The sequence below is a fragment of the Callorhinus ursinus genome, unplaced genomic scaffold (genome assembly GCF_003265705.2).
Source record: "Callorhinus ursinus isolate GAN/ISIS: 27379988/994484 unplaced genomic scaffold, GSC_fseal_2.0 scaffold6, whole genome shotgun sequence".
NCBI classification, from domain to species: Eukaryota; Metazoa; Chordata; class Mammalia; order Carnivora; family Otariidae; genus Callorhinus; species Callorhinus ursinus.
The window spans coordinates 59542745-59570722 of NW_027397068.1; the positions used below are offsets into that span (position 1 = coordinate 59542745).

Consider the following 27978-nt stretch of genomic DNA (forward strand, 5'->3'; position numbering starts at 1 on the left):
ATCAAATTTCCTTTGTTGATCCACAACCAACAAGAATTGTCTATAGTTGTATATGTATACAATATGTAAAAATACATAACGATGAGTATATGTAAATATATCCAAATATCCATACATTTTTTATATCTATAAATTTTATATTTTTGTATCAAGAATTAAAACACTTGTTGCAGAACAATAAGATTAATGTACTCATATTTTTACTAAAAAAAAGGAATTGTGTGTGAGTGTCGATACACACATGTGCATGCATCAGAGTATGCCTAAAAGGATACCCGCTAATTTGATAAAAGATTTTAAAGAGTACGATTAAGGCATTTTGGGAAAGAAATGTTTAATAATGATGAAAAAAATGTGGCAAACAATTACTAAGTTTTCTTTTCAAAGGTGACAAATACTTAACAAACTTCTTCCTGTTTTATCTAAAAATTTCAGTAGTTTTCTTGGAACATCCCACTTTGTAAACAATTTGGGGGCAGTCACAAAGAGTGGGATGGTACATTAGGATAGGTAGGTAGAGATGAGGTAGAGATGGATGCCTAAAGTGTTCCTGTTGTTTCTTTCTTTTGCCTTTGATTAGAATAGACATTATTTTCATTATCTAAGAACAATATGTTTAAGTATCAATGTAAATATGATATAATATGACCCTGTTAAGAGATGGGGGTCAGGGGAGGGACCGGAGCACAAGTTCATACAAATACGCACTGCAAGTGTGTGTTCATTCCCATATCAGTTACAGTTTGTTAACATAAGTTCAGGCTTCTTATAAGTTTATTTTCCAAGAAAAGTTAAAAATATTAGAAGTCCACATTCATAAGAATATTTCCCAGAAAGATTTCTGATACAGTTCTTGAACTTTTCCCAGTATGACAACTTTCTAACTGCAACTCTATTCTGACTCTTTTAGGACTTAACCCAGGAGATGGACGTACAAGCTGAAAAACTCAAATGGTTGAATAGAAATGAATTGGAAATGCTTTCAGATAAAAGTCTGAGTTTACATGAAAGAGAAAAAATTTCAGAAAGCTTAAGAACTGTAAATTCGACATGGAATAAGGTGTGCATTATTAATTACTGTGATGACTTTCTCATGGTTATTGATTTTGTTGTCAAAGGAGTGAGATCGTATAACTTTTGTTTTCAAGTATACCCAAATTTGGGCACATTTTATTAATGCTTACTAATGTTTGTAATTATTATTTTTTTCATCTGTCATGGACAGAAACCTATATCCTCAGAATACTTTTTATTTTACATGGGATATTTTGTCTGGGGATCTATATGTTATATACTACATTAAATAATGAATATATATTAGAATTGGCCAATACAATACCATATAAAATCATAAAATTGTAAATTAAGAGCACTAAAATAATGCTCTGATGTTGCACATGACTTCTCACATATGTAGGTTTATTTTAATGATTTTATTCATTTATTTTTATTTATTTTTAATGATTTATTCATTTCTTCATATGTTTACTACGTTCCAGGTGGAATGTAATAGCATATGCTACAAATATGACTAAGATGAGGTCCTTTCCCTCGTGCCATTACTTTTTTTTTTTTTTTTTTGCAGTTAAAACAATTAAAAGCAGATAAAATCATAGATTTCTATTTCTTTTGCCCTGGAACATACCATATCAGAATGTGAGGTCTGTCTGAGACAATGTATATGTCTCTGTCCCTGGATAGATCCCTTATCAGTCATTTTTTCCCTTCTTGATCCCCTTGAAATGATAGCCATCGTCCTATATCTAATGAGGCAGATGCTTTATTGATCTAGACTCTCTAACTGAGAATTACTGCCTTGATGAGTCACTGTTACTGATGACTCACACATGTATATCTCAGGCCTTGACCTCTCTCCATACAATAGACTTACCTGTACAATGGCCTGTTCGGCATGTCCACTTGGCTATGTAATAGGTGTCTCAAACACAAAATCGAGCTCCTGGTCTCCACTTCCTCCCTGTGCTTCACTGTACTTCTCCCACCTCAGTTGCTGGTAATTGGTCATTATTGTTCGGTCAGAACCTTTGGAGTCAATCTTAGGTGAATTATATCTCAATTTAAAAAAACTCCAAAGCTTGGAGTCATCACCAGCTTCTCCTTCAAAATACATCTGTTTGATGGATGGTTTGATGGATGGCTAGATGGTTAGATACATGATAAAGTGAATATAGCAAAATTCTAACAATTGTCGATGTTGGGTGGCACATTGGGTATTCTCTGTACATTTTTTTCAGCTTGTTTTTAGGTTTGTAGAATTTCCCAGGTTTGACTGCTTTTCATGAACCCCATTGCCGCTAACTTGTTTTTAAGCCATCATCATCTGTTGTCTTGATTTCTGCCATGGCCTCCTCACTGATGTCCCTGCTTCCTCCTTTGCCCTTTGTGAAAGCAGCCAAAGTATTTGTTAAAACATAATTCAGATCAAGTGACTCCTCTGAGCAAAGCCCGCTAATGGTTTTCCATCTCACTCGGAGGAAAGGCTGAATTCCTTAATGTGACTTACTAGGCCCCTGATGTTCTGGCTTCCTGTTTTCTCCCCAACTTCATCTTCTCTTCTCTCTCCCTTACACTCCTGGTCTGGACATGTTGGCCCTGTGTCAGACGTGCCAGACTCAGTTTGTGTATATCCAATCAGACCACACATCTTTTCTTAACCTAAAGGATGTCAGTAGACATTGTGTAGAATAGGGCACCCTGGTTAATTTGGGAGCGCTGTGTTAGACAAAGCCGAGACTTCCTTTATCATAGCATTTCATGTAGATTTAACTCCACCTAGGTGAATTATAAGTGTCCAATATCAAACAGTGCTTATTGTGCAGGGAATTTTGATAAATGCACTTTGGGAAATACTAACCTGGGGTATTTCATTCATGCATGCATTTATTCATCAGTAGTTTTGGACTGGACTCTTGCTTTCATTTTGAGAACTAAGAATCCAGCAAAGAGTATGACACTGCTTCTAACCCAAAGAGTTTATTGTGGGCGAGACAAGTAACCAAGCAATTGTAAGGTAGAGGTATCCACAGGGACACAAAGGTAGAGCACTTACCTGGCTTTGGGAGGTAATCATGGAAGATTTTGTGGAGGACATCGTATCCATGTGAATTTATAAAGAATGAATAAGTATGGATCAGATGAAGAATGGGGGAAAGGGCATTGCAGGGAGAAGCAGCAACAAGTGAAAGGGTCTAGAGGAGACAGAGAATGAGCACGGTGCATTTGGGTTCTGGAAATAGCTCAATGTGAAGTGGAAGGACGAGAGATGCTTGCAGAGACCAGATCCTAGCGGCCTCCCCATGCATCATAAGTAATTTGCGCTCCATCTTGAGAACAGTTCGCCACCTTGAGAGTAGCGGGCAGCTACTGATGGGTTTTAAGCAGAAGAAAGTTACATTTTGAAAGATCACTATAGCTGCACAGTAGAGATGGATGGAGCGAACCTAAAGATGGAGAGCCTTAGGACGTCAAGATATCAAGGAACTCCTCTGAGCCAAGGCTACTACCCAGGACAGGAAAACGGATCTGAGAAGATCAAGGAGAGTCATTAGACAACCTTGTGAAGGGAGTGTCAGGGAAACAGATGATGAATTCAGATTTGGACATGTCTGAATATCCAGTTGACAGAATGAGCTGGACTAAAGATATATTTTTTGGAGTCTTCAGCCTCTTAAGGCTCCATATGATAAATGAAACCATTAGGAATGAGGACCCAGGGAGAGAAGCCAGGGCCAAGGGTAAGAAGACCAAAAAAAACCTCCCGTGTAGAATGTCAGTATTTGATGGATTGGCAGAGGAGGATGAGCTGGTGAAGGATGCTTAGAAGATCAATCAGAGAGGGAGGCATTAAGTCAGGATTGCAGAATATTCACAGTGTCCCGGGGAGAGGGAGGGACAGCATTCAGTGTTTCAAAGGGCTAGGACAGCTAAGGACTGGCTGCACTCTTCACCATAGTGTCAGTGGAGGGGGGGCTCTGGGAAGACTGCAGTGGATATGAAGGTGGGGACAGAAGCTCAGGCGTTGAGGGGGAAGAAAAGCAGCAGAACTATCACTTAGAATAACACTTCCTCTTTCAAAAATATAATCGTCTTTATTTATATAGTATTCTTCTCTTTGTTTGGCCTGATGCTGTAGATATGCAGAGAAGTGCCTAGCACATTGAAGGAACGCATCCAGGAACCTTGTTCTATGCCTCAGACAAGAATTGCTGGTAAGATACAGTTTACTTCTTCACAAAAAATGTTTATAAGCAGAACAAAATGTTATGATGATAAGTATAACGTCAGAAAAGCTTATTTAAAAACACAATGCAATTGTGATTTATTATTCTACTTTTCAATATTTTGAAAAGAATTTTTTTTTTTTTTTTTTTTAAAACACAAAACGTATTTCACTGCCTAGTGTGTGCAAGGCATTCCTTCTTTGGTAGTTAAGACTTCTCACCTTTCCTGGGCCTAGAGTGGGATCTGGGCCTCCTCCGCGGAGGCCCCTGAAGGCAAGGGGAACGCAAGGTGGGTGAATGGAGGGATAGTCTTCTGGGGACATGCAGTTTTTCAGGACATCAGCTGTAACCTGCTATGTTAACGTGTTCTGGAGTTGTGTTAATTAGACACTGATCATGACTGAAAACAAAAAGTTTGGGTGGATATCCTGGGAACCAGGTGAGAGGTGGGGATTTAGAGCTCTCCACCCCAGGGAAGGTCTTTACCGACAAATGCTGATCACTAAGATGTGAAGAAAGAAGCGTTTTCTCACTCTTTTCATTTCCTTCTCTCCTTGTCTGGAGTAGAGGGCAGGCTACTGCCCAGGAGCCACTGTGGTCACTGCTCATCAGCGCCTTGCAGGCTCTGGAAACCTCCTTGCCCTGCTCCCCCTCTGTTGAGTCACCAGGCAAACCCCCAAGTGTGATGAACCCTAACTTTCCACTTCCCCTGTGCCAGCTCTGGGGCTGCTGCTGATTCCCCCCTTCCTTCTGCCTCTCCTTCCCCTCCACCGGTCATCCTTCCCTCCCCCTCCCTCCCCCTCCCCCTTTTCCTTGTCCCTCCCCTGCCTCCTGTTTCTTCTGAGGATTATGAAAAAGTGATGAGTGACAGGGTTTTTTAAAAACTTTTCTGAGATTGCAAGCTTGGTGAGAGCCAAGTTTGTAATTTGTCTTACTTATATTTCCCCGTACCTTGCCCCCCAAATACCTGGGGCCCGATAGGTCTGTTGATTCTATTCAAAACACTTGAATTCACATTTGTGTACTGCGGCTTTGCAAACACAAGCTCAACTCTATACCTACAGGGAACAGACTTGATACGTTTTATGAAAGAGCAATAGGTTATCTTACCTTTTGAAGCATCATTATGACAAAGGAACAGAGAACATTTTAATACACATTTAGAAGTATAGCGACACTACGCCTTCAGTGGGTGGGTAGTTCATTCTTAGTAAAATACTCGTCCCTGGGACAGGTATGAGACCTAAAACTTATTTCAGTGTGTCCCTCTCCTCCTACACAGTGTTCTAATTCAATTTCTTCTTTTTTATATTAAAAAAAATAACCATTTTAAAATGAACAGTCCAGTGGCATTTAGTACATTCGCTTTATTGTGCAATTACCACCTCTGTCGAGGTCCACAGAATTTCCATCACTCCAAAGTAAAACCTCTTACTCATTCAGCAGTGTCTCTCCATTCCGCTCTACCCCCACGCTGTGCCGACCACCAGTCTGTGCTCTGTCTCCATGGGTCACCTATTTTGGGTATTTCTCGAACAGTGTTTCTTTCACTTGGCATATTGTTTTTGAGGTTTATCCAGGTCAGCTTCTTGCTGACCCTCCTCAAATGCGTGCTCAGCACTGAGAGGCAATCCTACTGTACTTTTCTCTGAGTGCCCCTTGCTACCCATCTCTCAACTAATGACCTCTTCTCATTTTTAAAAGACAAAATACCTTTTGTCCAACAGGGTCTTCTTTTTCCCATTAGAGAATCCCTATAAGTAGGTTTACCTACTACATCTGTCCTCACACACTGTGCATACTTCCTTCCTATCCCATGGAAGATTTATCTCTCTTTCTTTCCAAGATCATCTCCTCCACTTGGACTTTGGCTCACATCTTCTCTTGGCTTTTTACTTCCTCTCTCTCTCCTCTCTACTGGATCCTTCTCACTAGCATACATTTTGATGCCGGCAGCTCTGGTCTGTGCATTTTCACTGGTGTGTCGTGCTCCACCACACAGATCCACCGCAGTCCTCAGGACTGTCTCTTCTGATGTGCTCACCAGTCCCATGGCTTTAGCCACTTTTTAATTTTAGAGGGTTCAGCCAGTTCTCAGGCCAGTACACTTGAAGTCACCTTGACTCTTCTCCGGATTTCACATCTAACCCGTCGGCAAGTTGTCAGTCCTGTGTCTCATCCCAGCTACTTCCATGGTTTTGAACGCCCTCATCTTTCATCTGTGTTACTGGAATAGTCTCCTGTATTCTCACTGTCCTGATTCTGTTCTCGTCTTTCCACTCTTCCATAATCTATTCTGGTAGCAGCTAAGTCACGCTTTATAAACATACGTTTTATTGTGTCCCTCCTGGCTCACCACAATCTTGTGTTCTCTTTCATCATCCATACTGAGTGCTGAAGTCTTACTGTGGTCCAGAAGACTCTGTATGATCTGCCTGCTGTCCATCCCTCTAATCTCATTTCTTACCATGTTTCCCTTTGTTTATTCTGCTTCAGACACACTGGTCTACTTGCTATTTCTAACATGCTGAGAATGTTTCCATTTATGGCCTCTGTGCTTGCTGTTTCTTCTTTCTTTCTTCTTCAGATGTCTTTTTTTCAGGTATCTGCATGTTTTACACACTCCCTTCATTCAGTTCTCTCCTCAAATGTCACCTCAGCTAGGCCTTTCCTGACCCTGCCCACCATATCTCCAATACATCCTGTCTCTCTCCATCTTCTTATATTGGTTTTACCTCATATCCTCTGTCCACCTACCCCACCGGAATGCAGGCTCCATGATGGCAGGCTCTTTGTCATGCCCACTCCCATCCTGCAGCATCTAGAACAGTGCCGTGCACACGGTACGCCCCTACTAGGTATTTGATGGTTTGAAACAATGAATGAATATTGAGGTTGTTTTGAGTGTTTTGAAACTATAAAGTGACAGTGAAGATGGGGCAGAGTGGTATGTGAGGTATTCTCTAGGGTATATAGTGGTAGAATTGCTGGGTCAGAGAATATGGAGAACTTCTGCTTGACTAGATCCTGTCTAGACAGCCTGTTGCAGTTCACCCTTCCACCAGCCGTGTGAGGGTTCTCATTGTTCAACGTGTTATCAGCGCTTCAACTTTGTGTTCTCAGGACCCTTTACACTTAAAAAATTATTGTGGACCCTCAAAGAGCTTTCACTGTGTGAGTTATGTTTATAAATATTTACCTAATCAAAAAATAAAACAGAAATTTGAAGAATTATTTATTAATTTGTTTAAAGTAGCAATAACGAATCCATTTATTATATGTTAATAAAAATAATATATTTTTATAAATATAGTTAGAAACTAGTTTTTCTAAGACAAAAACAAATTAAATTAGAAAAGTGGCATTGCTTTACATTTCTGAAAATCTTTTAGTTTCTGGCAAATTAGAAGACACCTGGATTCTCATATCCACTTCTGCATTTTGGTCTGTTACTATATCACATGCCATTATAGCCTTGAGTAAAAAAAACACTCAAAACCACAATGAGATACCACCTCACACTAGTCAGAATGGCTAAAATTAAACAACAGATGTTGGCGGGGATGCGGAGAAAGGGGAACCCTCTTACACTGTTGGTGGGAACACAAGCTGGTGCAGCCACTCTGGAAAACAGTATGGGGGTTCCTCAAAAACTTGAAAATAGAGCCACCCTATGACCCAGCAATTGAATTACTAGGTATCTACCCCAAAGATACAAGTATAGTGATCCGGAGGGGCACCTGCATCCCAGTGTTTATAGCAGCAATGTCCACAATAGCCAAACTATGGAAAGAGCCCAGATGTCCACCGATAGATGAATGGGTAAAGAAGATTTGGTGTATATATATATATACAGTGGAATACTACTACTCAGCCATCAAAAAAAGAAAAATGAAATCTTGCCATTTACAATGATGCGGATGGAACTAGAGGGTATTATACTAAGCTAAATAAGTCAATCGGATGGGGTGCCTGGATGGCTCAATCGTTAGGTGTCTGCCTTTGGCTTGGGTCATGATCCCGGGGTCCTGGGATCGAGCCCCGCATCGGGCTCCCTGCTCCGCGGGAAGCCTGCTTCTCCCTCTCCCACTCCCCCTGCTTGGGTTCCTGCTCTCGCTCTCTCTCTCTGTCAAATAAATAAATAAAATCTTTTTTAAAAAAAAGAAATAAGTCAATCAGAAAGAAAATTATCATATGATCTCACTCATATGTGGAATTTAAGAAACAAAATAGAGGATTGTAGGGGGAGGGAGGGAAAAATAAAACAAGATGAAATCAGGAAGACAAACCATAAGAGACTCAATCACAGGAAACAAACTGAGTGTTGCCGGAGGGGAAGGGGGAAGGGGATAGGGGTAACCAGGTGATGGACATTAAGGTGGGCATGTGATGTAATGAGCACTGGGTATTCTATAAGACTGATGAATCACCAAACTCTACCTCTGAAACTAATAAAACACTATATGTTAATTAATTGGATTTAAATTAAAAAAAGATTAAAAAACACTCTACACTTGGGAAAGAATGAATGTGAAAAGGCAAATCACTTATTATGATAATCATAATTTGGTCATCCACAGCCCTTGGAAGGGTTTCTGGGTACCTGTGACCTATAGAGAGAGATAAGGCATTTCATTTCAATTTGCTTTCCCCAGACGCCTGTGTGACTGAGCCTTTTCTCATGTTTCTTTCTTGCTTGCTTCCTCTTTCGTGGATTGTCTGTTAGTATTTTTGGAGTTTAAAAAATTATTTTGGTTACAGATTCCTTGTTTAGAGTGTGCATTGCAAATACCTCTCAGTCCATGGCTTCTAACATCTTGATTAATGGTACTGTTTTCAGAATTCTTAAATATTAATGGTCTATTAATAGCTTCCCCTTTTTGTGTGTTTTTAGGCATTTTTAGTACTCTGAAGTCATAAAGATTCCGTTTTTATGTTTTCAACTAACAGTTTAACAGTTTTGGTTTTCATATTCAGGTCCTTAATCCACCAATAATTAATTTTCCCAGGGCACATGTGAGGTCAAATTCTGTCCCTTCTCCTTGCTCCAGCCACGGGTGTCCACTCTTACCAGTATCATTTATTGGCCAGTAAATTCCTCCTCATTGATCTTTAATGCAGTCTGCCAAGGTCAGGTTTCATGGCTCTTCTCTTCCAGTGGTCTCTTTGAATGTCTGGGTCCATAAAACACTGAGTTAACCATTCATTATTAGCTAAGTGATACAACTAAATATCAAGTAGGGCTTAACCCTCCACCTGCTTTGACTGTTTGTGGTCCTTTTCTATATTGATTTGAAAGTCAGATTTTGAATATATGATTTTGTCAAGTTACACCCAGAATTGCTGGGATTTTTGTTAGAATTGGGCTTAATTTACAGGTTGACTACACTTTTTAGAAAATTTTTTAATGTACCGTATGCTAAATTGGATTCCAGATGTATCTAATAATTAATTCAATTCTCTCTTATATCAAAGCTAAAGAAAAAAAAAAGCCAACCTCCCTTTCTTAAAAACAAAGCAAGACAAAGACAAATAAAAAATAGAAAAAGATATTTATCAAATCTTTGGAAAAGACAAGAGTCCAACTTTCTAGGAAAACAATCCCCCAAGACCAATGAATGGGTTTGATCACCGCAGGTTTGTTAGCATCTATATATTAAAAAGAAACAAAAATTAAATCCTAAAGTAGAAACATTGTTTTCAACAATATGGCAAAAGTTCATCTGTCTTGTAAAAAGAGTTCATCCCAACTGATAAGGAAGCAGATAAAGAACACAGTTATAAATTATACCATATTTGGTTAATAAACAGAGAAAATACTTGTGTTCATTGACAATTAAAAAAAACAAGAAATGAAGACAGTGGTGAGGATGTGTTTATCCACTGAAATAGAATAGTGTTGGTGTGGATGTAGGAAGTTCATCAGTTCCATACCTGCTGTTGGAAGTCCAGATTTCCAACTTTTAAGGAAAACAGTTTGTCAATAAGTATTAGCTACATTAACCTTTTTCATTTTCTGATCCAGGAATTCTCCTTTGGGAAATTTACACTAAGGTGGTAATCAAAAAATTGCAAAATATGCTACATAAGAAGATAATCCTCGCACATTCCTTTTCGAAGTAACCATTTAAGTGTCCAGCTGTAGGATAAGGGTTAACTGAAAGTTAGTGAATATATACATAGACTATAACATAAGTATTCACAATGATTTTGTAGCTGGGACCCAGAGGTGCAGGAACCCCTGGCTCCCGGGGTCCCAAACAGGCTGAGTTTGGCCACTGGCTGCTGACAAAATCCAAAGGCAGAGAAACCAGTGGTGGTGAAAGAAGAAAGGGATTTATTTCAGTGAAACCAACATCAGGAAGACAGAGGACTAGTGTCTCAAAGACTGTCCCCAAAGTGCTGAAAAATCCTTCCAGATTGATATAAGGAAAATGCGGGACAAAGGTCGGTGTGTACCTGCGGGTGGGCAGTGAAGGTCAAGTCAAACATCTCCCTGGAGTCAAGCAAGCAGGGACTTGCTGATTCAGGGCAGTCCTTATTGCTTGAGGGGGTAGTTTAGCTTCCCATCAGGGGATGCTTTGCCCTCTGGGTCTTTTGCCTAAGTTTAGAGATACACTTGAAAGAAGAACTTAGTCAGTTAGAAAGTTTGAGGTCAAAATGGAGGTAGTGGAAGGGGCTCTTTCAATTTTATTAAGAATGACTTACACTCGTATTATCAAGATAATTGGAAAAGAATAGAAAATTAGACTAAATTGACTTTATAATTAAGGCAAACATCTTGACAAAATAAAATCGTGGTCCTAATTTTCCTATGGTTGATTTATTTTTTATTTTCTCCCATTTTTTAATTTTCTTTTCTCTTAGTGTCAGTGACTCCTGAATTTTTGTGGCCCCAGAATGTTGTGGGACGATTTAATTGGCTTTATGACTACCACAGACATACAGATACAACAGGAAATGCCATTGTCATTTTAGTATGAAAAAAATCAAAGCTTCCTACAATTTTTTTTTACTTAAATGAAATTTTATGTAAATACACACACATACACACATCACCACTAGGCCACCACCATCAGAATCAGATGCTGTATTCATACTTTGCCACGGTTTTAAATTTCAGCTCATCCTGGTGTCCAAAAGGTGGTGCTAGTATCATCTGCGTCAGACATTCCTGCTCAGTCTCCTCGTACTTCGGAAATTTCAGTTCCTGCTGATCTGGATAAAACGATCACAGAGCTAGCTGACTGGCTGGTCCTGATCGACCAGATGTTGAAGTCCAACATTGTCACTGTCGGGGATATAGAAGAGATCAATAAGACAGTTTCCCGAATGAAAGTAAGTACATCATGTAAAGCCTTGTCAGGGAAATACCACAACACAGAAACAGACAAGATCTGTTTGGATCTCCTTTGTTTGTCCTAAACTCTGGGAGAATGAGCTTTAAAAAACTCTTTATCTGTCAAACCTCCATGCTATGTTTGGCTGGCTCCAAAGAGTGAAGCTTGTCTTGCCTTTCTAGTGTTAGTGAGATGAGGTTTACCAATGTGAAGTTAGAGACTCAGTGTATTTTAAAATCTAAATCTGATACCCACGAAGTGAGGCACATCAATACAGAAGTAAATTCGTGTGAGATTTAATGCCTCCTGTGATGTAGGATATTTTCCTGAAGCACCTTTTCAACTATTTCATAACAAGGCTTATTTAATTGCTGGCTTTAGAAGTGGGAATCTCCTGATTAGAATTTTGTCACTATACATATACCATCTATTTTTTTTTAAAAAGATTTTATTTATTTATTTGTCAGAGAGAGCGCACAAGCAGGGGGAGTGGCAGGCAGAGGGAGAAGCAGGCTCCCCGCTGAGCAAGGAGCTCGATGCGAGACTCAATCCCAGGATCCTGGGATCATGACTCGAGCCAAAGGCAGACACTTAACCCACTGAGCCACCCAGGTGTCCCCATGTACCATCTAATATAGATGTTCAGTATTCATTGTGTACTAGGTTCTAGGCTATGTGTTGCATAGGGATACTGAAAAAAACATATGAGATAGAAATTGGGAATACACCATAAAATAATAACAGTAGTTATTACTAACTTTTATTAGGTGCTTAATGTGTGCTGGGTAGTTTTCTAAGTATTTTAAATGTATCATCTCATTCACTTTTTTAACAGTCTTTTGAGGTGGTATTGGTTTTATCCCCAGATTGCAAATATGCCCACAGTGAGGCCAAAGCACCTAATGCACATAGGTAGACAAGTTGCTGCAGCAAGGCAGAATCTAAGAGAAGCCGTGGGATAGGTCCAAGCCACCTGTTAGGGGAGCCAGGGGGAGGAAGGAGCTTAGTTCACAGTGGTGGAAGGCAGACTATGTAGGATTTTGACCTCTGGAGATGAAGCAAATGACATTCCTGACACAGGGAACAGGGTGAATAAAGACATGGGGCAGGGGAGCGTGAAGGATGTTGGGTCAACTTTGTGCAATAAAGAAGTGTTGTGGGAAGTAAGATAGCAAACACAGGTTCAAGTTCACTTTGGGAAGGAGCTCGTTGACCGTGTTTTAAGCCTAGGCCCATTGGGCTTTTACTCTGTAAGCAGGTGACAAGCATCTTTTCCCCCTTTTCTTTTCCTTTTTTAATGGCTGCAGACTGATGATAACAATGCTCTGCACTGATGAGAAGACTGGGACGCTTTTTAGTGCTTAGGATAAATTGGAGGCAAGAGATGCTTAAAGCAAGCAAAAGAGCCCTTTCTGAGCAGCTAACATGATGCTATTGCAATTAGTGGAAATAAAGAATAGAAGAAACGGGCTGTGGATGAGGTTTGAGTGATTTAATTTCAGATGTGTTGTGTTGAGAGGTTCTTGGGCCATTTAGAAGGAAATGATCAGCCTTCATTGAAATGTCTCTCTGGGATTCAGGATTAGAAGTTGTAAATAATCCATCTAGAAATAATATTTGACACTTTAGGGCGAATTGAAATCTGCAAAATTAGTGAATTTATGAAGAGGAAAAGCTGGGAGAGAATCTTTGCCATCCTGTTTGTACTTACTGGAAATTGTGTTTTCTAATCGTTACGGCTGTTTATTAGTTCTATGCTTAAAACACACTATATTCCTCATTTTTAAAACTTTTTGCCCCTATTTATTAGCACTTTGACAGAGTCTCTAGAGCAGCATTTTTCATGTTTGAGATTATTTAGTTTTATTCCAATATCATCTTTTGAATGTTTCACCCCCATCCCTGTAGATGACATTAGTTTGTATTTATATCTCCTGTAGGGCAGACACGCAAGGTATCACCAGAACTCATTGCTAAGGTTTTCAGACCATATTCTCGTAGGGATTTTCTTCACTGAATCTCCTCAGACTTGATATAGCCAAGCTGTAAGTTTTCTATTATTTCTTTTCATGAAAACAAAAACACAGAAAGTCAAGTGCCTTGCCAGGTAACCCAGATGAAAAGTGGCAGAGCTGAGATTTGAACCCAGGGCCTTTGACTTCAAACCTTGCTCTTTTCTCCTGTATTGCTGATGCCTCACTGTCCTGTATAAGAGGAAAACAATTCTGATGTCAGCACACCAGTTTTGCTCTGTTAGTAGTACCCTTCGGGGAAGGCTTATTAACTTATATTAATAATCATTTTTTTCTTAACAGATCACAAAGGCTGACTTGGAACAACGCCATCCTCAACTTGATTACGTTTTTACATTGGCACAGAACTTGAAAAATAAAGCTTCCAGTTCAGATGTGAGGACAGCAATCACAGAAAAATGTACGTTTAAAAAAACTTATATATCATCCTCTTTCTCTGAAAATGGTAACACACACACATTTTCACAGATTATTCAACCAGAAATTAATATTATCCGATATTTGATACTCTTAAACTACAGTTTTCCTTCGATTTTTATTTTTTGTGGACCATGTTACTATTCCTATATGAATTCCTTAAAGTGTTAACATTATTACTTTTAAGTAATTACTGGTACATTAGATTTTTTTCTTTTAAGTGAAGATTTCTTTTTATTTTTAGTTTTTTAAAAAAGATTTATGTATGTATGTATGTATGTATGGGAGACAGAGAGGGTGCATGCATGTGAGTAAGGGGAGGGGCAGAGGGAGAGGGAGGGAGAGACTCCCAAGCAGACTCCGACCTGAGCTTGGACACCAACGTGGGACTTGATCCTGTGACCCTGAGATCACGACCTGAGCCAAAACCAAGAGTGGGACACTTAACTGATTGAGCCACACAGGCGCTCCCAGTTAGGATTTCTCTTAAAGGAATCAAAAAACGAAAGTTAGAGAAAACATTGGAATGCAAACCCATGCTTCCATTATAATTAATTAATAAAACCAGATCTTGCTATGTCTTTTAACTTCTCTTCTCTAAATTCATTCCAAAAAGAATTTATTGAGCAACACACTTGTACCTCTGGGCCCGGTACTAATTTGGGAATAATTAAGTTAAAAGCAAAATAAAACAAAACAAAAAATAAATGTACACAACAACCACAGCAAAGATCCCTGTTTCATTTTGCTTTCTGACTTAAAATCATCTGTTAAATCTGTATGGCATATAAAACAAAGTCTGAATTCTCAAAAATGTCATATAGGGATAGTCACAGCCTGCTTTCATCATCCCCTCTCCCATTCAGCCTCCACCCGTCTGTAGCTAGTCTATATTTTAGATATTCTTTAAAATGTCCTGGCAGTTCCTAGTTATCTGCATTATTTTTCCCTCCTGGCCTTTTCTCCCCGGTAAAATTCTACTCAGCAGCTAAAATGTCACCCCCTTTGTGAAGTCTTTCCCACCCTCTGCTGGTCCCTGGTGAACTGTATCTTCTATCTTTAGTTCCTGCTGTGGCCTTTCCCCCCATAGTATCAGTGTAGATCTCACAATTATTTTGATTTTCTCTCCCATAGATGGTGAATATTCACCTTTCTGGCCCTGGGGCCTCCCACAGTGTCCAATACAAATTAACTACTTAATAAATATTTGCGGCAGACTATAAACTGGAAGGTATTTTATTATCTTGTCTAATAGTTCTGAAGGGAAGAAAGTCAAAACTATGTTTTGATTTTAATATCAGTGTGACAACAGCAATGTTATTGGGAGAGATGAGTTAAAAGAGAACTTTTAGTGTCTTACAATGTTGGTTTACTTTTTACTACATAAGCCATTTTCCTTCTTTCTCCCTCTTTTTTTTAAAAAAAGATTTATTTATTTGAGAGAGAGAAGAGAGAGAGCATGAGCGGGGAGAGGGAGAGGGAGAGAAAATCTCCAGCAGACTCCCTGCTAAGCACTGAGCATGGAGTCTGACATGGGGCCCCGATCCCATGACCCCAAGATCATGACCTGAGTGGAAATAAACCAAGAGTCGGTTGCTCAACCAACTGCACCACCCAGGTGCCCCATTCCTTTATTTATTTAATTTATTTATTTGATGGAGAGAGAAAGCACAAGTAGGCAGAGCGGCAAGCAGAGGGACAAGGAGAAGCGGGCGCCCCACTGAGCAGAGAGCCCAATGTGGAACTTGATCCTCAGGACCCGGCTGAAGGCAAACGCTTAACTGACTGAGCCACCCAGGTGCCCCATCCCTCTCTTTTTTTTTTTTTTTTTTTTTTTTTAATTGATGGATTCCTTGTGCCTGTTACCCAACTCTGGAGTGATTCCATTTCCTGTTACATGGCAGAAGAGTTCTCTTCTTTAGCGACACTAAACTATTTACAAAGTCCTCTCCATTTTGCTTTTTCTACCGTCTTTTTTTTTTTTTTTTTTTACCACCTCCTATTTGTCCAACTTTCTTTTAAGGTTTTTGATAAGACTTTTCTTTCTTCTTCTGAACATCTTCCCTTTCCAATTTAACTCCCTCTCTTTGTTTTCTCTCCTTTTTTTATTTGCATAGAGGCTGCATAATCTTTGTCATTATTCATCATATGAAAAAAATATTCTCAGCAGGAGTGTACTGCCTATAATAACCTGCTTTTAGCACTTATTCACAAAGAATAGACACCTTGCTTATTTTTAATGATAAGCCTGTGATATGTGCTCTCACTTGATGTCTTTCATTTTATTTGTTCAATATTAAAGGATTCTATTAGTAATAGCATTGGTCATAAGTACTTTAACTTTTTAACTGGCAAATAGAACATTATGACAAATTCATTCTTTAAGTGAAAAACTTAGGCAATCTATTTAAACTGTTGAACAAGGCAGCTTAAAACAGATAATTTCAATGAACAATTTCTAAAAATTATTACATATAAGTATAATTTTCAGTGTTCTGAACAGTCTTAAATTGATCACTCTTATGTCTTGCTGTAACCCTTTGTTATCCCAAGAATTTTACCAATAGGTCCCAATAGGACTCAGCTGCAATGTTGTTTTATAGTTCAGTTCTTGTTGGCCTGGTATTTAACTATTGCTCTACAGTCTGTGTGACATCCAAAGCATCTTCTAGAAGTTTATTTTTAATTTCCTACCTACTTATTATCAGTGGGTTGTTGAAGTCATTCAAAGCTATTGTTGACTAGTGCTTCAGCTCAAGATCTTGAACTATTCATGAAGTAATTAGTCAAAAGTTTAAGTTTCTTTAGATCTCTCTTTCTTTAGCTCCATGTTAAGAATGAGAAGAGGACAGAAGGTAGGGAAGAAAGAGGGAGGAGAGCAGACAGAAGAGGGAGAAAGAAAAATAGAAAGAAACAATAAAAAGGAAAGAGGAAAAGAACTAATGTGGATTTTTTTATGGTAAAGAGCTACTGGGTACATAGAACTTGAATCGAATTTGCTTTTAGTGTTTCTCTTGAACGTATAAAAATACTTTCTTTTAGACAGGTTTCATGCTGCAGTAAAACAAATATGAAAAGTATTCTTAGATTATTTCCTTGTAAAATCTTGACAACCTTAGAGTATCTCCTTTGAGGATGACAATAGACTGCATCTGTGTCTTAAAGTTCTGTCGTAAAGTATTGTTACACTCTGCCTTCATCAAACCAGGGTCTGTGAATATACGTTAGATAGGAATTTATTTTCTTTAGAATTTTTGGTTTATCCATGGTAGATATTTTTATTGTGAGATATTTCAGGGCATTTAAAATAGAATTTAATTCAAGATTCTTCTTCAAGAATAGTTTCGGAAACGTATCAGTTGTATAGTGTAGCAGACATGTATTAAATTCCCTTAAAATGTATATACCGACTTGCCTTCTTTTTCTTTCCTATTTATAACCTTACTTATGAGAAATTTGGTATCAGGTATTTTTCCCCTTTCCTGAAAGTTCGTTTCTGGGATTATTTTTGTATGCCTCCTCCAGTGGAAAAGGTCAAGAACCAGTGGGACAGCACTCAGCATGGTGTCGAGTTAAGACAGCAGCAGCTGGAGGATATGATTATCGACAGTCTTCAGTGGGATGACCACAGGGAGGAAACCGAGGAACTTATGAGAAAATATGAGGCTCGACTCTATATTCTCCAACAAGCCCGAAGGGATCCACTTATCAAGCAGATTTCTGATAATCAAGTAAGACTTTAGATTTGTGTTTTTTTGGCATTATCAGTTTGTTGGATGTACTTTTTTGTTCTGTTGTTAACTGTAATCTTTAGGACCCTTGTCATGATGTTTTCACAAGTGCTTTGAATATACGTTGAAATTTACATAAAGAATTTGACCAGGAAGGATTTTGAAAAAATTTGGGAGGTGTAACAAGTAGAAATATACCGGTATACCAGATGTATCGCTTACTGACTCTTTGCAAATGGAACACAACCATGAACCAGCATCTAGAAAGAGAATATTTTCAGGATCTTGGGAACCCTCCTTTTGCTCTCTTCCATGTCTACGCTGAAGGTTATTTTTATTTATAAAATTTTCTGAGATTTTCATTTGAGGCTAGTGTACTGAACAAATCAGGTAATAAGTTTAGTTTCTTTTAATAGTTTTATAACCAAACTGTTTTATCTATATTGTTAGACTAAGTAACTTTTTTTGATCGATTTGAATATAAGTTGATGATATTGAACGTTAATGGTATTTTTTAAGTGCTATTTTAAATTCTCTCTATAATTACAGAAAATATTTTTGAATTGGAGGTTATAGTTTTTAGGTTATATTTTGGCATAACATTTATTTACTCTTCAAAGAGCCTAAGATGAAAGTGTACATTTGTGAAGAATATATGGGAAACAATCTAAAACACGAGAGCATGTTTTTATAATTCATACCATGTACCACGTAGATGTTCCATGGTTACAATTTAAAAATCAAGTGGCCAGGTGTCCTGATTTTGTGGATCATTTTCTGTGTTTATGACATCTGCTGATTATTTTCACCAAATGACTCAAATATAATAATCAGCAAAACCCTAGGAAACTTAACTAGAGGAATAAAATTAAAAGTGAGATCAATGCTTCAGTCATTGGGTATTCAGAATATAGCTTTCTAAACAAGAGTGTGGCTCTTTTCTGCTCAGACTCTAGGATGTATTTTTTTTTTTTTTGCCAGTTCCTATAGAAAGCATTATAGGAACATTCATTTGTCATTTAGATTTCATGGGGAGTATCTTGATCCAGGGGCTCTGAGAGGTGGAAAACCACTGCCTGTGGACACACTCAGCATCCGTTTAGTTATTTAAGCAACTCTTGGTAAATCTTGCTTGGCTGCTTGATCCACCCAAGCAGTTAATTTTGTCGACAGACACAGTGATCCAGGGGCACAGAAGACTTCCATATTGTTGGCCATTTTCATTTTTGCCAGCATGTAGAGAGGAATTCTATAGTAAGTTCATTCCTGTATGATGCGTGTTGCTAGAAGGATCAGATATATAGCAGAACAAATAAAAAACATAAATAGTTTGATGCGTGTTGCTAGAAGGATCAGATATATAGCAGAACAAATAAAAAACATAAATAGTTTGAGGAAGTAAAATATCTCCTAAAGGAAAGAGAATATCATCTTTTAATATCATCTGCTCTGTACCTGTTCATTCCTTAGACATTTGCCTTTTTACTTCCAGAATTACTTTTATTTAAGCTTATGTTCAAGTGTTTGTCCCATAATTTGCTTTTTTCTTTTGATATTTGTGTCTAAAACATGTTAAAACCTATGGGGAGACCCAGTGTTTAGGTAGTACTAGTTACTGAGTGACCGAATCTAATAATGACACCTGCAATTACACCTTAGATATTGCTTCAAGAACTGGGTCCTGGTGATGGTATTGTAATGGCGTTCGATAACGTTCTGCAGAAACTGCTGGAGGACTATGGTAGTGATGATACCAGGAATGTGAAAGAAACCACCGAGTACTTAAAAACATCATGGATCAACCTCAAACAAAGGTAACATGAAGGGCCTGGCAGGTAAATGCATGTAAAGGAGAGAATTTGATTGCTTTGGCTTTCTCATGGAAACATGCCAAATATGTGACTACTAGAAGTACATCTTATTATTATTACTTTTTATTTTTGTACGGTGCTGGGTGAGTATTATCACACTTAATACAGAAGGTATATTTATACATTATCTACTTGAATTTCTGCAATGGAGTTTTTCCTTGAATGAGTCTAAACCTTGCCAAAGATCATTTTATGTGTTCTGATTTTCTGTGCCTCCCAGCATTACGTAGTATACATCCTGTAGTACTCTGGGGGTAAGGACTGGTTCGGTATTTACAGATGCATTAAGGTAATATTATCCCTAATTATAATTAAAATAGTGTGGGACGCCTGGGTGGCTCAGTCGGTTAAGCGTCTACCTTCGGCTTAGGTCATGATCTCAGGGTCCTCTGCTCAGTGGGGATCCTGCTTCTCCCTCTGCCTTCCACTCCCCCTGCTTGTGCTCTCTCTCTGTCAAGTAAATATTTAAAATCTTTAAAAAAATAAAAAACATAATTAAAATAGTGTGCTATTTGGCCAGGTCATCCTTAGTTGAAGCTGAGAACACATGGATCCAATGCCAGACTTCTGAAATATACTATGTATATTTAGGGCTTCAACTAATTTGTTTTCTTTCCATTACTCTGTCTAGTCAGTATATTTGGAACAGTCTAAAATAGCATATGGGTTTATAAGAGAGATTTTTCTGTCACTTGAACACCTAGGGTCTGAGGAACTATAAACAGTGGTTAGCATCTCTTCAAGATAGCGTATTTATATTCATCATTGGGAAAAAGTGTTTCTTCTTGCACAGTCCTGGGAATGCCTGTGTCTAATGAAATTATGGTTTCACACACATCTTTATATATTCAGATATAGCCACCTGAAAGCTAATTTGTATCCAAACACATTTAGTTTGTGGTGAATAAAATGGATAATACTAGAACACTTGATGATGCATGTTACTGGTAATAAAGTTTGGCCAAGCATTTAATAACAGTTTGACATGGAGGTGTTTTATACCTTTTTAGAATGTCATTTTTAGTTAGGGCCTGTAAAGTTGATTTTAGATTTTTGGGAAACTCAAAGACAAGAATTATGAGGCAGTATATGAGTGTGAATATATATATATGTTGCTAAATATACCTAGGATTCTGGAGGAAATAAGGCTGGGGTAGCAAATACAACACTTCAAAGTAGTTAAAGCGGAAGATAGCTGTAATACTGCTCTTTCTAGCATTTAGTGCAACTGTTTTCTTCTGTTGTAGAAGCTTACTTGGATATAGTAAGGATCCCCAACCGAGGCTGGGAAGAGGATGGATTAAAAAAGGCTTTATTTAGGGGTGCCTGGGTGGCTCAGTTGGTTGGGCGACTGCCTTCGGCTCAGGTCATGATCCCGGAGTCCTGGGATCGAGCCCCGCATCGGGCTCCCTGCTCGGCGGGAAGCCTGCTTCTCCCTCTCCCATGCCCCCTGCTTGTGTTCCCTCTCTCGCTGTCTCTCTCTGGCAATTAAATAAATAAATAAAATATTAAAAAAAAAAAAAGACTTTAAAGTATAAACTTCCTGTTATAGGATAATGAATCCTAGGGATGTAACGCACAGCATGGTGACCATAGTTAACAAGATTGTATTGTGTATTTGAACGTTACCAAGTAGATCTTAAAAGTTCTCATCACAAGAGAAAAAAATGTGTAGCCATGTGTGGTGATAGATGTTACTGTGTTATTCATTCTGCATATATACTTACATCCAGTCATTATGTTCTACACCTAAAACTAGTACAATATTATGTGTTAATTATATCTCAATTAAGACATACAGCTTTAATACTAAGATAGTCCTTAAGTATACTTGATCTGCGTGTTTCCAAAAATCCATATGTAAGAATTATAACTTTGTTTTTGTTGTAAACAATACCAGAAAAATTGATCACTTAGGAATGTGAAGCCTGCTTTATTTAGCACCTCCAATTCTTTTTTTTTCTTTTACTTTGTAAATATTTTAAGACAGCCTACAGCAGTAGTTAGGTTAGATGGTAGAGGCAATTAAAAATGAATTATATTCCAAGGTGATCTTTCATTTATCGGAGCTAAGACAAGCACACTGTTCCAATTTTATGGTAGTTACAAGTCATTGTGCTTATTCTATTTTCTTTCTGCATTTTTTGGGGGAATACATCAACATTAAAATTTAGACATATTGCTATCTATAAAGCAGGGAAAATACAACAAAACTGTAGCTCACAGGATCCTTTTCATGAGTGACAGCTGGGGTTTCTATGTATTGCGAGGATTTTCTCTTTTAAACACAGTGATATTTACAATTTTTAACTGTTTTAATTGAAGACATTTCTAGAATATACAAATCTTTCCTTGCCTTAAACAGAACATATGAACTTATAAGAACCATTTTTTAAAAAAAATTCTTGGCATTATTGTTATGAAGATAGAATTAAGGAACTTTAAGAGCTATATACAATCTTACGGTGCATTTAAGCCAGTGTTTCTCAACATTTTTACATCATCAACCCCCAAAGAGCCTTGTTAGAGCCCCACTCCCCTGAAATTTTCATACCATGGGTATATTGTGTATCTGATTCCATACTTTATAGTTGTACTTTATAGATAAAAAGTGTAGATTTTTCCACTCCCCGCCCCAACCCTGCCTCACCAAAGAACCACTTCTCACCTCCCTTGAGAATGCGTGGTCTAATGTAATGCTCTCAGGCTCAGAGAAGGTGAATGACATGTTCAAAGTCACATAGCATAGCTGAAATGATATTTTTCTATCCTAAGTTATGATAATGTTCTTCCTGCTCTGAGTTCTGAAGAATTGGTAGTAAATTTATTTAGGCTGCTATGCTTTGTGAGATTTTCTGCTTTATTTTTAGTGTATGAATTTTATTGGGTGTCTTGCCACTGTCAGGTTCTGTGCTAATGCCTTCACATGCATTATTTTATTTAATCCTCAAATCATAATAGACAGGCAGCGTTTTCATCAACACTGCCTCAGTGAATAAACTGAAGCAGAGGAAAGTTAAGGAGGACCCGAGATCACACAGCTCTAAGCGCAGAGCTGAGACTGATATCCACACTTTTTCGACTGTGCAGTCAGGCTCTTACATTCTTTAAAAAATATTTTGTTTTCCTCCTTTGTTATCAGAATGTCAGCGATTGCTGGTGACTGCTCTGTGGACCCGCCTCTCAGATCTGTCTGTGATTCCACTTACTGTTTTATCTGTGTCGGGTTTAGAAACCCGATCTGATTAAAGATATGGGGGCCTCTCCTATGAATAATGTAACACTCTTCAGTATGTGTCCATTGTGCCCTCTGTAGCGGTCACAGAGAGGCCTTATATGAGGGCTCTCTTATCTTCCAGCCGTATTCTGTATATGTGTCATTGTCAGCCAAATTCGCGGGGGCGGGGGTGCGGTGAAGGATTATTATACTTGCTTATGGAACACTGTCATTGCGGCATAATGTGTGAAGTTTAATATCAGCTTTCAAAGGAAATGTTTTGTATGAATTGCAATTGGCCTAAGTAAGTTGGCCATTCACAGTTACAGGGCCTCATTCCCTTATCTCCGATGCCAAAATCCAATACACTCTGATAACAGAAAGCTTTGAATTGATGTGAGGCTGTTTATTATAGTCTTTATTTATTCTGGTTAGTATAAATAGCCTTGTTCCTAGCTGTAGAAATATTAATGTGTTTGCTGCCTCAGACCCTACTTGTGTGTAATATGTCATACAGATACATTCGTAATAATAATTTTTTATTGTACAGAAAATTCTTAATTCTGAAACACAACTAGCTCCCAGTATGTTGGATTCTGTAAACAGAAGGCCTGTCTCTAATATTTTTTTTTAAAGATTTTATTTATTTATTTGAGAGAGAGAGAGAGTGAGCATGAGTCGGGGGGAGGGGCAGAAGGAGAAGCACACTCCCCGCTGAGCGAGGAACCCGATGTGGGGCTCGATCCCAGGACCCTGGGATCATGACCTGAGCCAAAGGCAGATGCCTAACTGGCTGAGCCACCCAGGTGCCCCCCATCTCTAACATTTTTAACTAACTGATATACATTGACCACTGCTCTTTTCATCTGTGAAATGTTTTCCCCCTGTGTCTCTTAATGCCAATTAACAAATGTTTTAGTGTAAATTGAGATGTATTGGAAGTTGAAAAGTGCTCATAGTAACATTTGAGGTGTGAATGCCTGATTTGGATCTGAAATGTTGTTTAGCCCCAGAGTGCCTATGTATATGTATGTGTATATGTATATGTATGTGTATGTGCATGTGCATGTGTATGTGTATGTGTATATGCATGTGTATGTGTATATGTATGTGCATGTGTATGTGTATATGTATGTGCATGTGTGTATATATATGTGTATGTGTGTATGTATATGCACGTGCATGCATATGTGTATGTATATATATGTGTATGTGTGTATGTACATGTATGTATATGTGTATATGTATGTGCATGTGTATGTGTATATATGTGCGTATGCGTGTGTGTATATGTAGGTGTATGTGCTTGTGTATATGTATGTGCACATGTGTATATGTATGTGTATGTGCATGTGTATGTGCATGTGCATGTGCATATGTATGTGTATGTGTGTATGTGTGTGTATGTGCATGTGCATGTGTATATATGTATGTGTATGTGTGCGTGTGCATGTGTATATGTACACGTATACTCGCATACATGCATGCACATATACACACCTAGTTAACTGTTGAAGTATTGTAAAGCAAATGAGACAGTATAGTTTTGTGCTATAAGGAATATCTTATACGTTATTAATCACTATGTGGTGGGAAGATGAAAGGTTCTCTGCAATGAGTCTGCTCTCTTTCTGATCCATGGGTATGCTGTCAATGAGGCTGGTGGTGGGGCTGACACAGATTTGAATAGGATTACAGGTAACATCAGAATCCTGGTGAGTGGGGCAGAGAGCTTCCTGGAGGAACCTTAGTTTTGCTGGGCAGTGATGATGGCCTGTTTGTGGTTTATAATAATAAATGTTTAGCAATGCTTATCTACTCAGAGGCAAGTAGAAAGAATGCAGATGGAAGATCAGGAGCAGGGAAGAGGAAGGTGTTTGTAAAGGAACCAGAGATGGCTCCCAGTCCATAATCGTGTCTGAGATCTCCCTTCTGCTGGGCTCTGCAGTCCCTCCTGGTGGCTTGGCAGGCAGATCTTGAGTTGACTTTAAGACACTACTTACTTTTGAAGTAGTGAGCAACCATTATAACTGTTATGCAGTGACCATGGGCCTGGAGGTCAGTATATGAATGTAATGGACAAATGTCTCGTGCTTTGAAAGAGTAGGGTTTTGCCTGGAAGGTGGGAGAATAGTGGCCTGAAAGTACCAGTGAAAAGCAAGGAAGAGGGCACTTACTCCAACGACTCACCCTGGGGCTTATAGGATCTGTGAGGAAACAGAAAAAAAACTTCATTCAAAATTTTCCAGGGGAATTGATGGTCCTAAGGAAACCATTTTCACTTAAGATAAGATGAAGGAGTTGATCTGTGGTCTGCTGATCATAGAATAGATTTCTGGACATAACAGAAGAAGGGTTTGGGGATGAATTGGGGCAGATTGGGGAAGGTGCAGAGTAGTATTGGCGTTACAGTCCAATATTGGTTGGCCGATGAAGACCAGATATTTCGTAGTGATTTAGCTAAAAGAGAAATAGGATATGGTGATGTAGATTCTGTCATGGATATAGCTCTTAAATATTTGCTGGTGGAGGTGGCAGTCCTAGGGAGAGCTACTCCTTTGGGTTATACAAGGTGGAGGGTAGGCATCATGGAGTGGGTGTGGGGCCAGTGGGGGCTCCTTTCTTGAGCTTCCCAATTGGTGTAGCATTAGCAGCTTATAACAGTTTCCTTAAATTCCATGGAGTGAATATTTAAGTGCTTGATGAGATGACCCAATCTCTGGGTCACCAAAAGACCATAGATTGTAGGGTATATTTACAGGTACTAATTCTTATCAAATCAACTGCATTTCCCCAAAGGGTGCTTTAATACATTTTTTTTAGCTCATTGTTATTTTATTTACAAAAGAACAAAACTACCTTGTGAAAATATCCATTGAAAAGCTTAAAGAACTGTTTCATTATAAGTTTTCTACATGCCACTCAAACTTCTGATGCCACTCTTTTCCTCCCAAAAGAGATAAATGTATTTAGATCTCATGTGACTGTAAAGGTCACCTTTTAAGTATACCAAAATTTAGCAACACATATCCGTGGGTTTCTGAAGGTATTCTTTTGCATTAAAATAGAAAAAAATAGGGGCATCTGGGTGGCTCAGTCAGTTCAACGGCTGCCTTCAGCTCAGGTCATGATCCCAGGGTCTTGGGATCCAGTCCGCTTCCAGCTCCCTGCTCAGCGGGGAGCCTGCTTCTCCCTCTCCATCTCTTGCGCTCTCTCTGTCTCTCTCTCAAATAAATAAAATCCTAAGAAAAAGGACATATCTAGTTGCGTTCACTCTTTTAACCGATTATAGTAAGCACATGCACACTGGATCAATATAGTATATCTTGTAGCTTAAAATATCAAGTATTATATAACATCTTTAAAATACCATTAAAATCAGTTATGTGGGTGGCCATGTTTTGTTATGCTACAAAATAACTAAGCTATTTTGTAGAATATCGTTGATTTTATAGCAGAAATCTCTTTAAAAGCTGAGAGTTTACATTTAAAAAATCCCAGTTCCCTTTAAGATAAACTATTATAAATCTGTCCCCCATGGATTCCTCGAATCTTTTATGAGAAGCTATTTATATTTTCAGTGTGCACCATTTCTTGTCCCAAAGAACTCTATAGTCTGTTATTTCTGTTTGAAGTAAAAATTGTTGTTTCTGCTAAAGTTACCCATCTGAACTTCAAATATTATCTTCTAGGCTTTCCATGTATCCTTATTCTTTATGATTTATAGGTTAAAAAAGATTTTTAAAAAAAAATCTTCTCTGCCTTTGTCTAGTAGCCACAATTCCCTAAACTTGAAATCCTTCCCCTGTATTCTCAGAACCTCCTCCCCTTACATTTCTCAGAACCTCCTCTGGCTCTTCTGATCTTGAGATGTAGCAACCTGAACTGCCGGATATATAAACTCTTCCCTGAGAATTGTAGACAAATGTGAGTTCGGGGCTGGCTGTTATCTCAGGAACTTGCACACGAATACTTCTAACCTTCTTGCTGCCTGCACTGCACTCATCTCTCCCCATCAGTAACATTTCGTTTACATGCAGTGATTCTTGATGAGCTGGATTTGAAACTAGGGATGGGGGTGAGAATGGAGGATCTCTTCGAGCAGGTTTTATAATGTCAGTGATGGATTTTGTGGTTTTAAAAGGATCCCTGGAGACTCTGAAATGGGTCCTTTACTCATCTAGTCCAAGCAACTTATTTTAAGGATGGAAAAAAATTTGGAAATTTGAAGTGGTTTATCCCAAGCCATATAACCAGTCAATGGCAGAGGTGGTAGAATTAGGTCGTTTTCTTCTGAGAGCAGAAAAATGTGCAAATGGTATTAAAGTTAATTTATTAGCATGTGCGATAAAGTGTGCATACACATTCCTGAACCTCTCATTTTAGCAATTATTTTTGACCTCATGGTAGTATGATAAATCATGTGAATCCCTTGAAAATGGATAAAAATTCTTGTAGTGTCCAGTATACCATACTCTAGCATTGGATCTAGTTGTTTTTTTTTTTTTTAAGATTTTATTTATTCATTTGAGACACAGAGAAACAGAGAGAGAGTATGAGCAGGGGGAGAGGCAGAGGGAGAGGGAAAAGAGGGCTCCCCACTGAGCCAGAAGCACCATGTGGTGCTTGATCCCAGGACCCTGGGATCATGACCTGAGCCGAAGGCAGACGCTTAACCATCTGAGCCACCCAGGTGCCCCGCATTGGATCTAGTTTTAAAAAGACTAACATGGGTGGTATGTTACCTTTGAGCTATATTCTATTTGAAATTGGATATGAAATTATAGTAAAAAAATCAGACTATAAATTAATATACACTATGATTATAAGGTTTTAAAATGTATATTTATTGGTGCGTCTGGGTGGCTCAGTTGTTAAGCGTCTGCCTTCGGCTCGGGTCATGAACCAAGGGTCCTGGGATCGAGCCCCGCATCGGGCTCCCTGCTCCGCGGGAAGCCTGCTTCTCTCTCTCCCACTCCCCCTGCTTGTGTTCCCTCTCTTGCTCTCTCTCTCACTCTCTGTCAAATAAATAAATAAAATCTTAAAAAAAATAGAAAAACAAAATGTATATTTATTATAATAATATGAAGACAATTTGGACTGCTGTAAATAGAGTTTAGCTTCTAGT

At 38.5% G+C, this 27978-nt stretch overlaps 1 protein-coding gene across 16 annotated transcripts in view; it reads left to right on the forward strand.

Annotated features, from left to right (window-relative positions):
* The window catches only part of UTRN (utrophin), a 498468-nt gene that overhangs the window by 226797 nt on the left and 243693 nt on the right, over positions 1-27978 (forward strand). For all 16 annotated transcript variants that reach the window (XM_025866206.2, XM_025866193.2, XM_025866194.2 and 13 more), the window contains 6 exons: positions 911-1060; positions 4154-4229; positions 11365-11579; positions 13897-14014; positions 17557-17762; positions 19422-19576. In XM_025866206.2, the coding sequence (XP_025721991.1) occupies positions 911-1060; positions 4154-4229; positions 11365-11579; positions 13897-14014; positions 17557-17762; positions 19422-19576 (920 nt within the window). The remainder of the gene's footprint in view (positions 1-910; positions 1061-4153; positions 4230-11364; positions 11580-13896; positions 14015-17556; positions 17763-19421; positions 19577-27978) is intronic.